The sequence below is a fragment of the Tachysurus vachellii genome, chromosome 9 (genome assembly GCF_030014155.1).
Source record: "Tachysurus vachellii isolate PV-2020 chromosome 9, HZAU_Pvac_v1, whole genome shotgun sequence".
Taxonomy (NCBI): domain Eukaryota; kingdom Metazoa; phylum Chordata; class Actinopteri; order Siluriformes; family Bagridae; genus Tachysurus; species Tachysurus vachellii.
The window spans coordinates 1,056,765-1,069,264 of NC_083468.1; the positions used below are offsets into that span (position 1 = coordinate 1,056,765).

Consider the following 12,500-nt stretch of genomic DNA (forward strand, 5'->3'; position numbering starts at 1 on the left):
TCTAACCTTTAAAGCCGTTCATAGCCTCGTTCCTCCTGATCTACTGTATCTGAACTCCTCCATCCTTACGTCCCTACACACTCTCACGCTCAGCTCGGCTCTCCACCACACGAGCTCCATCATCTGCCGTCAATATCCCCACTTTTATATCATGAATTTAAACAGTTTACTTCCTCAGAACTTCAGCTCTTCCTCTAACGGTTTTCTTCCTCATGGCTGTTTTCCTTTTTGTCCTTGTTTACCTCTTTTATTGATCTGTTTATGTTTACTGTTGTCTTTGATCTGTAGAAACGCCCTCTATAAATTTACCATATTGTTATTATTATTAAAAATAACACGATATTAATACAAGAAAAAAAAAATCATGGTGCAATTGAGTAAGTTCAGATATGATATTTAGTTATTTGTTTGTATTATTATTATTATTATTATTATTATTATTATTATTATTATTATTATTATTATTGCTGTGGCTGTTTGTATTATTATTATTATTATTATTATCATTATTATTATTATTATTATTATTATTATTATTATTATTATTATTATTATTATTATTATTATTGCTGTGGTTGTTGTATTATTATTATTATTATTATTATTATTATTATTATTATTATTATTATTATTATTATTATTATTATTATTATTTAATTTCTTTTCTTTTTTTTTTCCAGAACAAAAGCTTGAAGAATAAACTACTTTCTGGGAATAAGCTGTGTGACATACATGCAGAAGAGGTAAATGTCCTTCAGTTACAGCACACACACACACACACACACACACACACACACTTGTGTTACATTTAGTTAAATCTTAACCTCTGACTTTTTTGTCAAAAGGAAATCTTTTGCCGGTTTTTCTCACAGGAAGCAGCTCTGACAGGGTCAAACTTTAATCATCATGAGGACAAATACATGACCACACACACACACACACACACACACACACACACACACACACACACACACACACACAGCGAGGTTAAATAGACCTAAAGTCAGTGTACATGTGTTGAGTGAAACAGCTGGCCAGCTGTGCAGGTCAGCGGCGGTGTGAAAGGTTGTGTGAGTGTTTTTACTGTTGAATGCACATCCACATGGAGGTCACCTTTTTTCCACTTGATTTCTTCTTCCTTCTCTTTCACATGCAGCTCTCATCAGAAACAGAAACAAATCCCTTCTTCATTTTTCTGTTTCTACAGCAGCTCTTATTTCTTCTCACCTTTTTTTTTCCAGTCTAAAAGAATCCAGGCTCAACTGAAGGAGCTGAGATACGGCAAGAAGGATTTAATTTTCAAGGTAAGTGCTTAATGATGATAAGGTGCTGTAATTAAATCCGAGCAGGAACACAGAGGTTCACCTGAATTGGGCTTTTAATTGATCTGTGAACAGAGGTGCGTTTCTTCTGAGAGGATTCACTTAACTAACTGCTGTCACTTTCCTCTCATGAGACATGATGTTCAGTTACAGGAAGAGAAACTGAACATATTTCTAATGTATAAAATGTATTATTTATATAACTAATCACACTGTCTGCTTTCTCTTTCGATGTATATTTATTTCCAAATTGAGTTGTAACCTTTTTTTTTAACTTTACAAATCAAATCAAATTCAAAATCATTATGAACACAGAGAGTGGGATTATAAATCATTATAAACACAAAGAGTGGGATTATAAATCATTATAAACACAAAGAGTGGGATTATAAATCATTATAAACACAAAGAGTGGGATTATAAATCATTATAAACACAAAGAGTGGGATTATAAATCATTATAAACACAAAGAGTGGGATTATAAATCATTATAAACACTAAGAGTGGGATTATAAATCATTATAAACACTAAGAGTGGGATTATAAATCATTATAAACACTAAGAGTGGGATTATAAATCATTATAAACACTAAGAGTGCGATTATAAATCATTATAAACACAGAGAGTGGGATTATAAATCATTATAAACACTAAGAGTGGGATTATAAATCATTATAAACAAAGAGAGTGCGATTATAAATCATTATAAACACAAAGAGTGGGATTATAAATCATTATAAACACTGAGAGTGCGATTATAAATCATTATAAACACTGAGAGTGCGATTATAAATCATTATAAACACAGAGAGTGGGATTATAAATCATTATAAACACTGAGAGTGGGATTATAAATCATTATAAACACTGAAAGTGCGATTATAAATCATTATAAACACAAAGAGTGGGATTATAAATCATTATAAACACAGAGAGTGCGATTATAAATCATTATAAACACAGAGAGTGGGATTATAAATCATTATAAACACAGAGAGTGGGATTATAAATCATTATAAACACAGAGAGTGGGATTATAAATCATTATAAACACAGAGAGTGGGATTATAAATCATTATAAACACTAAGAGTGGGATTATAAATCATTATAAACACAAAGAGTGGGATTATAAATCATTATAAACACAAAGAGTGGGATTATAAATCATTATAAACACAAAGAGTGGGATTATAAATCATTATAAACACAAAGAGTGGGATTATAAATCATTATAAACACAAAGAGTGGGATTATAAATCATTATAAACACAAAGAGTGGGATTATAAATCATTATAAACACTAAGAGTGGGATTATAAATCATTATAAACACTAAGAGTGGGATTATAAATCATTATAAACACTAAGAGTGGGATTATAAATCATTATAAACACTAAGAGTGCGATTATAAATCATTATAAACACAGAGAGTGGGATTATAAATCATTATAAACACTAAGAGTGGGATTATAAATCATTATAAACAAAGAGAGTGCGATTATAAATCATTATAAACACAAAGAGTGGGATTATAAATCATTATAAACACTGAGAGTGCGATTATAAATCATTATAAACACTGAGAGTGGGATTATAAATCATTATAAACACTGAAAGTGCGATTATAAATCATTATAAACATAAAGAGTGGGATTATAAATCATTATAAACACTGAAAGTGCGATTATAAATCATTATAAACACAGAGAGTGGGATTATAAATCATTATAAACACAGAGAGTGGGATTATAAATCATTATAAACACAGAGAGTGGGATTATAAATCATTATAAACACAGAGAGTGGGATTATAAATCATTATAAACACAGAGAGTGGGATTATAAATCATTATAAACACTAAGAGTGGGATTATAAATCATTATAAACACTGAGAGTGGGATTATAAATCATTATAAACACAAAGAGTGGGATTATAAATCATTATAAAAACTAAGAGTGGGATTATAAATCATTATAAACACAAAGAGTGGGATTATAAATCATTATAAACACAAAGAGTGGGATTATAAATCATTATAAAAACTAAGAGTGGGATTATAAATCATTATAAACACAGAGAGTGGGATTATAAATCATTATAAACACTAAGAGTGGGATTATAAATCATTATAAACACAGAGAGTGGGGTTATAAATCATTATAAACACAAAGAGTGGGATTATAAATCATTATAAAAACTAAGAGTGGGATTATAAATCATTATAAACACTGAGAGTGGGATTATAAATCATTATAACCACTGAGAGTGGGATTATAAATCATTATAAACACTGAGAGTGGGATTATAAATCATTATAAACACTAAGAGTGGGATTATAAATCATTATAACCACTGAGAGTGGGATTATAAATCATTATGAACACCAGAAATCGGACTCCGGCTCCAGTGACCGGTCAGTTATTTGCTTTAGTGGAGCAGCTGGTGTTCAGCTTCAACCTTTACAATGACAAAATGTCGTGTGTTAAGTCTGTATTATGATCGTCATGTGATATACAGAGACATGTTTTAGGTAAATAATGTCTGTGTGCTGACCGCCAGGACTATAATGTGAGTGAAAAGTGAAATGTGATGTGAGAAGGGTAAAGCCATCTGTTACACAGGAACGCTGCCAGACCCCTCCGTTAGCTCTGCCACTTTTTCCGACTTTCTGATCCACATGAGCCATCTGGAAGCCCTCAGTGTGAGGTGAGCGTTGGGAATCAGTCGGTTAAGCAATGCTCTGTAAAACACAGACGCTGCACTCGTCGTATTCCCGCAGGCGAGGGTTTGCGGTACCTCAGTACTGTACATCACAATGTGGCATGCTAACAATATGCTAATTCGGGGTGTTAGGCAAATTATATGCATGTGTGTATTTTTAATAAATTCCAGCAGGGGATCTCTCACTACACCTTCAACCCCAACCACCTACGAGACATTAATGTTTGTCATCAAACCCCCAGTGTTTGGAAATTTGGCTGCTGTCCTTCAGAAACATTTGCATGAAGCTTTTTGTTTATTTCTGGAGCATCTCCAAAAACACACTTCACCCACTCGGAAGTTTTGTCTTTAGGGACCAAAAAAACTCCACAAAATAAATGCTGCTTGGGAAAGAAATGCTAATTCCTTGAGGCTCTTTTTCACATGTGATTTTTGACCTAGCTAACATTAGCATAAGCTCATATCAGTGTAGAATCCCTTACAGCAGTGTAGATACGATTTTGTTGTTCTGCTGAATTTTATGTCAAACAAACAGACTACAGAATATTATCGGTATCAATATTATTCATTCATTCATTTTCTACCGCTTATCCGAACTACCTCAGGTGTCATCGGGCATCAAGGCAGGATACACCCTGGACGGAGTGCCAACCCATCGCAGGGCACACACACACACACACACACAATCACACACTCTCACTCATTTTCTACCGCTTATCCGAACTACCTCGGGTCACGGGGAGCCTGTGCCTATTTCAGGCGTCATCGGGCATCAAGGCAGGATACACCCTGGACGGAGTGCCAACCCATCACAGGGCACACACACACACACACTCTCATTCACTCACACAATCACACAATACGGACAATTGTCCAGAGATGCCAATCAACCTACCATGCATGTCTTTGGACCGGGGGAGGAAACCAGAGTACCCGGAGGAAACCCCCGAGGCATGGGGAGAACATGCAAACTCCACACACACAAGGTGGAGGCGGGAATCGAACCCCCAACCCTGGAGGTGTGAGGCGAACGTGCTAAACACTAAGACACCGTGCCCTCCGGTATAAATATTAGTAAAAGTAAATCATTTTTGCTCAGAAGACACCGGTGGAGACGTAACTTAATCTGAAACATTACTAACGTTGACCTTTTACGGTTATATTTACGACACCGTTTCTGTATAAAATGACGACGCTCGCTGTATCGAGCTGAAGTGTTATAGCCGTTGTCATGGTAACATGTATAGACGTAGCATGCTGCGTAAGCTGTCAGTTAAACCATTCAGAGTAACTTCATATACAGTACACATGGATCATAACAGGGTCGTTTCAGTTCATGACACATCTTTGTCATTTTTTACTATCTAGATGATATTAATGGTCAAATTCACACTTAAATCACATCTATAACGGACGACTGTGTGTTTTGTGAAGGGTCAACAGCTCATGGACCTGGAGAACAAGCTGCGAGTGGCCAAAGAGGAACTGGAGAAAGCAGCACTGGACAAGGTGAGACAGAGAAATGATAAAATCTCTTCTCACTATAAGCTGGATGTGTTTCAGGATCAGCCTGTGATCACATGTTCTCGCACTTTCTCCGTCTCTTACAGTAGCTGAGGACGAAATTCAACCCTGAGAGTTTTTTTTTACAGAAACGAGGTTGATATTTGAATTGATGTAAAAGTGTCCTGTTTAGAAAAGTTTCTCATGTCTCGTTTGATTTATAGGAGTCCCAGCTGAGGGCTTTGAAGGACACGGTCCATATCTGCTTCTCATCTGTCCTCCAAACCCAGACGGTGGATTTACACAGACTGCCGGCCACGCCCACTCACTTGATGCGATACTCTCCGTTCGTCAATAACTCGAGAGTCACCTTCAGGGAGCCGCACATGAAGGTACGACGCAGGGCTGTGGAGATCAGCCGTCTGATTGGTCAGGAGGTGTAGAGTCATCTTCGGCTCAGGTTTATATCGATGCTCTCATTCCGATGTGTTAGCGTTTCCATAGCAACAGCTCGCTCACAGGAAACTAATCAACTTCACGGTGGAAACAGAATCGTCTTTCGCTCTTACGTCTTAACCGAACGTTACGTCTGATCTATTTTGAGATTTGTATTGCACTGAGCTCCTCTTCTGGGAGTCTAATCAGACCGAAGCTCCAAAAACCAATGATGATAAAACCCTAAATCCTATCCTGAACACACACACACACACACACACACACACACACAGAGTGTCTGTAGGAGTGAAAGATTTATTAGCAGGAGCTTTTGAGAAACGTGTGAGTGGAACATACTTCATATTTAACAAGGCTTGAGTGGAGACAGCTCTTGTGGCCTTTTAGTGCTTCATGTAACTTTTACCGAAAGCTTTCAAGGTTCCTTCATGTATTTATATTTGCTGCAACATGTATATTAACCAGGTCTTTCTTAAAAATGCTCCAATTTACAAAAAAATTCTAGCAGTTCGCGACTTGAGACATGGAGACACGGTGTCTGCACCTCAGACAGAAGACGTTACAGACAGGACATTTGGATGAATTTGATCTCCGCTCAGATTCTCCATTGCTTCATTCTCTTTGTTGTTCTCACCGATAGTCACAAAGAGCTGAGGGTCTCACGCTGACCAATTCATCACCGAGAGAACCGGAATCATGCTCGAGAACATCAGCGTCTTAAAAACACCTAGCATCGTAAAAACCGACATAACACCCGAGATACTGTACTGTATGCGTCAGGACATGATTAGAGATGATTTTACTCTGATTTGAGGCTCAGGATGACTCGCTGAGTCAGAGTCAGTGAGTCAGTGAGATGATTTCCTCAACATACTGAGAACAGTGAGTGAGAAAGCCGACAAAAATCTGAGAGGAATTTCAAAGGAAATCTTCTGTCATGTGAAACAGATTCCTGAATCCAGTTAACAATCCTTTTCCTCATGACCTGCTGGTGTAAAAATGTAAAGACAATAATAATAATTCTCTCTTTTGGTTCTCTGATCAGAACAAACGAGTCTCTCTACTTCTCATACATTTTCTTTCCATAGGAAATAATGGCTGAGTAACAACATCTGAGAGAACAATCAGACGGGATCTTCAGCGTGTGGTTATTCTTCTCTCCAGATGTGTTTCACACTGCTGTGTTCACAAGATAAACAAATTTGATTACAAATGTTCTGTTGGCTGGGGGGTCACGGTGGCTTAGTGGTTAGCACGTTCTCCTCACACCTCCAGGGTCGGGGTTCGATTCCCGCCTCCACCTTGTGTGTGTGGAGTTTGCATGTTCTCCCCGTGCCTCGGGGGTTTCCTCCGGGTACTCCGGTTTCCTCCCCCGGTCCAAAGACATGCATGGTAGGTTGATTGGCATCTCTGGAAAATTGTCCGTAGTGTGTGATTGTGTGAGTGAATGAGAGTGTGTGTGTGTGTGTGTGCCCTGTGATGGGTTGGCACTCCGTCCAGGGTGTATCCTGCCTTGATGCCCGATGACGCCTGAGATAGGCACAGGCTCCCCGTGACCCGAGGTAGTTCGGATAAGCGGTAGAAGATGAGTGAGATGAATGAATGTTCCGTTGGTGAATTATCATCCAGTGGAAGCTCTTTAGCTTTAGTTGTCACGGTAACGTTCATAACATTTGATGTCATGACCTTTTTAATCACTGCATAAATCTATGTCACTCATCTTTCCTGTTTCGTTTAGTCATGCCTGCTGATGTTTCCATGGTGACGTTTGATTTCATTTAGAACAGTCATGAGTCATGAGCTGTTTGACTTCGACATTTAAGGCTGATTCCTAATGATTCGTAATATATGAAAAACAACAACATCCTGTTAACTAATCAGAGATTTTTTTGGCCTGCAGAAATGACGTGATATTAAACGAGCTTTTGAGGCATCGAACATAAAGACGGTTTCTAATCACAGTCTAATTCACACTGGATGCCTCGTGTAAGAATCGTGTCACAGTCACTGGAGCATCGTGTCCATCGTGTTAAGATTCTGTAAGCGATTCCGACAGGACAGACGAAAGACTCCAGCACTAGTTAGGACGAGATGTTCAGTTCAGTTCAGTTCAGTTTGTTTTTCTCAAAGCAGCTTTACAGAAATATAAAAACAGAATAAAAAAATGTAAAGTTTAAAATTAAGTTATTGTTTTTCTTTATCATTTATCCCTAATGATCACGTCTGAGGTGACGGTGGTGAGGAAAAACCTCCTGAGATGAAAATAAATAAATAAATAAATAAATAAAATATTGGGATGTCGTGGCCTAACGGTTAGAGAGTTTGACACCTAACCCTAAGGTTGTGGGTTCGAGTCTCGGGCCGGCCACGACCGAGGTGCCCTTGAGCAAGGCATCAAACCCCCCCAACTGCTCCCCGGGCCCCGCAGCATAAATGGCTGCCCACTGCTCCGGGTGTGTGTTCACGGTGTGTGTGTGTTCACTGCTGTGTGTGTGTGTGCACTTTGGATGGGTTAAATGCAGAGAACGAATTCTGAGTATGGGTCACCGTACTTAGCCGTATGTCACGTCACGTCACTTTCATGAGGAAGAAACCTTGAGATGAACCAGACTCAGAAGTGAACCTCTTCATCCTCATCTGGGTGACACTGAACAGGAAATAATTTCAATGTAAATAATGTCATTTCTACAACAGTTTATAGTCCAGTGGAATTGTGTGACCAGGAGCTCCTGAGGAACTAACAGGTCAGAGTCATTACTGAGATCATTACAGACTTAACACTAAATCCTTCCTGCTGAAGTCTTCAGATGTTCACTGATGAAGACCTGAGCACAAAGATGACCAACACAACAGCGGTTCAAAGAATGTATCACAGTCTCCAGGCATTTACAGCGTCTGTCCACGCAGATCAATCCCCAGTAGATCCACCGGGTGATGAGACTCCTACAGGGGTTGATACTGAACATCTACAGGTCTTTTGTCTTCTGGGAGAGATATTTACTGATCTTCTCCTTATTACATATTTCTCACAACTGAGCTTTAGACACTTTTACACTTTTATTTCTCGACTGCTAAAGTGCATTTTACCTCTAATGACCAATCGGGGTATGAGTTAGTGGTCAGGTGAGAAAATCATACACGGAGAAGCACCAGGAGCTCTGGTGAAAATAATAAGAAGTCACGATAGCGTGCTCGTGCTAAAGATCCGGTGAAGTTACATAACCAAAATGGAGTTATGCGATTTTTTTTGATCTGACGAATCTAATATAATAAGCTAAGCTAAGCTAGGTAGCATACATATTCTATGTAGACTGTTGTCATGGTTACGGTGTTTTTGTTTGCTTGCTTGTTTGTGACTTAACAATCTGCCCAAATGTTGCTTTATTATAGAAATATAGGTTTTACTCCAGATTCTATTGTTTTTTTATTAATATTTATCACACACCGTAATTATGTTTGAATGTCGCATCACGTAGATGATAAAAGCATCAGATTTTAGAAGTGGTGTTAAATTATCAGTGACTGTGGCTCTTTAGCAGGTCGTTTACCTCGTCTATATTTTACCCGCCGACTGCCAGAGGGCTGAGTTGTGACTACATTCTAATCTAAATGTGATACTCTAAATGATCTACTATACAATACGGCGGCGTATGAATATTTGATGTTATATCCGTTATGATAATGCACTTCATAATTGCTTTGTTTAGCAGTATTAGTCTATATAGCTGCTGTAGGGCTGATGAAGTGCACGCGGTGTCTTCGGGACGGCGTGCTGTGAGTTAACGCTGATTAAATATGCAGACGATTTCTGTACAGAAAAACAACGGCTTGGAAAGACAGAGGTGTGAAAATTGGAAGTTTAAGCTCCTCTATGTTGGATTCAGGCTGGTAAACAAAGGTACCGATATCGAGACGTGGTTATTCTGTGGACTGAAGTGGACATGAGGACAGGAATATCCACAATATCAGACTTTACATTATCATTATTAACCCTAATGATCAAGCCTGAGGTGATGGCGGTGAGGAAAATCTCCCTGAGATGATATGAGAAAGAAACCTTGAGAGGAACCAGATTCAGAAGTCAACCTCATCTTCATCTGGGTGACACTGAACAGGAAATAATGTCAATGTTTAAGCTCCTCTATGCTGGATTCAGGCTGGTAAACAAAGATACCGATATCGAGACGTAGTTATTCTGTGGACTGAAGTGGACATGAGGACAAGAATATCCACAATATCAGACTACAGGTGCAAAGCAGCAGGAAGTTCACAAGATCTGAAGATGTTGGAGTTAACATACAACAATGAGAGAGGTGGTGAAACCAATCCAAATCCAATCCAATCTGAGATTATAGATTAGATTTATGCAATATAATGATGTTTACTCCCGCCTCCCCCTTGTGTGTGTGGAGTTTGCATGTTCTCCCCGTGCCTCGGGGGTTTCCTCCGGGTACTCCGGTTTCCTCCCCCGGTCCAAAGACATGCATGGTAGGTTGATTGGCATCTCTGGAAAATTGTCCGTAGTGTGTGATTGTGTGAGTGAATGAGAGTGTGTGTGTGTGTGCCCTGCGATGGGTTGGCACTCCGTCCAGGGTGTATCCTGCCTTGATGCCCGATGACGCCTGAGATAGGCACAGGCTCCCCGTGACCCGAGGTAGTTCGGATAAGCGGTAGAAGATGAATGAATGAATGATGTTTACATGTGTTATCAATATAAAATGCATCATTTTCTCCTGATATGTAAATGAGCTCCACTGGGGTTTTAAACTCTGACAATATTAGCTGACATGTTCTGGAAGCTCCGCCCCCTTCACTGTATGATGTGAAATAAAATCCATCAGTAGCCTTAGACACGTGCTGTATATACATTTAATATGTCAGGTTTGTGGACATGAACCGAGCGCAGTGAAGATCCTTCATCCCAGTCATAGACTTTCAGATTAATTCAGGTCTTTAAAACTTTTTAATTTCATGAAAATTGGTAAAGAAATTGAAAACACAATAAAAACATGGATTCTGGATTAAATGCATCATCAGACGTGTCGGTCGTTGGTGTAGATTCAGCTCAGTTGAGGGATAAAGTGCACAGATGTTTCTACTTCCTGGTAAACGAGCTGCTGATTCTAAAAACCTTGAGATGATTTGTGATCTCTGGAGTTTCGCAACTTAAAGTTAAAAATAGTTTCTCTAACAATCACTGAATCACACAAAAGCCCGACGCCTGACGAGTTCCACCGTCCATCTTTAGATGTCGGTCTGATTCACTAGACGCTGGTGCTGGAATCACCAGAAGAACTCAGCGTTTCCTTTTCCAACGCAGCAGTGAACTGAAGTGCACCATGACTAAGCTGAGATCACGTCTAAAGCACCGGGTTCAGCTCTGAATCTAACACTCGCGAGCTGTAAACTGTTATTGTTCCCATCAGCATTAAGTGCTAGACAAAGGAATTAAATTGTGCTGATACACACACACACACACACACACACACACCTACTTACACATTCCTCCATACACAACAAACAAGCTGTGTACAAGCACATTATCACTCCTGGTGACTTAATAACCATCTGTTTTTTTTGTCTATTTCTTTTTTTTTTCTTTGAATTGTTTTAAATACTTTTGTCTTTACTATTTTTGTCCCATGAACAGATTTGTGAAAATTAGTTCATTATTATAACAAACGAAGCTTGAACTTTAATTCTCTGTAACAGAAGCTGTGACAATAGTGCAGGGTTTCTATTAATGCTCAAATACATTATCGTTTCTATGGCAACAGCTCATTGTCGCAGCAGATACATGGGTGTTTGGATGTGGTGAATTTTTCTTTCAGGAGAACGTAGATTCTTTGAAGTCCCTCGCCTCATGAAACGGAGCTGCTATGTTGTCTTTTTATTTTATTTTATTTTATTCTTTACGTAACCAAATTTGTTGGATTTTTTCACTACAATTAAAGCGTAGTGTCATAAAGTGTTGACCTGCAATAAAACATCAGTAAACATCAGTAAACCTTTATCTCCAAATAAGGCAAGAACTTATTTTACTAATACTTACTGTATCATATCATTGTAGACGGAAATATTTGTGTTCTAAGAGGTTCCTTGAGGTTCTAGGTAGAACCCTTGGGTTCTGTATTTGGCCAATGGGACAATCCACAAATCACGGTTCTTAGTTAGAGAGCAACGAGCCTTTATACTGTATGACAATGAAAAGATGAAATCGGTGCCATTACTTTTGGGAAGCTAAGCAATGTTCTTTATGGTTCTGTATAAAGAACCATGTTGGGATTCCAAACGCTCTTAATATAAAGGTGCTAAAAAGAACCAAAAAGATTCTATAGAAGAACCATCGTCGGTTCCCCACAGAACCCATTTTTTTCTTGGTGGCGTAAAGAACATTTTTTATCATCTAAAGAACCTTTTTACATTACAAAGAAAAATGCTGCAATGGAAAAAAATCCAGGGATGTTAAAGGTTCTTCATGGAGCCCTAGAGCCT

The 12,500-nt window shown here is 38.6% G+C and overlaps 1 protein-coding gene across 3 annotated transcripts in view; it reads left to right on the forward strand.

Annotated features, from left to right (window-relative positions):
* Positions 1 to 12,500, forward strand: part of luzp2 (leucine zipper protein 2) — a 91,297-nt gene that overhangs the window by 70,480 nt on the left and 8,317 nt on the right. For all 3 annotated transcript variants that reach the window (XM_060878519.1, XM_060878520.1, XM_060878521.1), the window contains exons 6-9: positions 681 to 743; positions 1,242 to 1,304; positions 5,484 to 5,558; positions 5,777 to 5,944. In XM_060878519.1, coding sequence (XP_060734502.1) covers positions 681 to 743; positions 1,242 to 1,304; positions 5,484 to 5,558; positions 5,777 to 5,944 — 369 coding nt within the window. The remainder of the gene's footprint in view (positions 1 to 680; positions 744 to 1,241; positions 1,305 to 5,483; positions 5,559 to 5,776; positions 5,945 to 12,500) is intronic.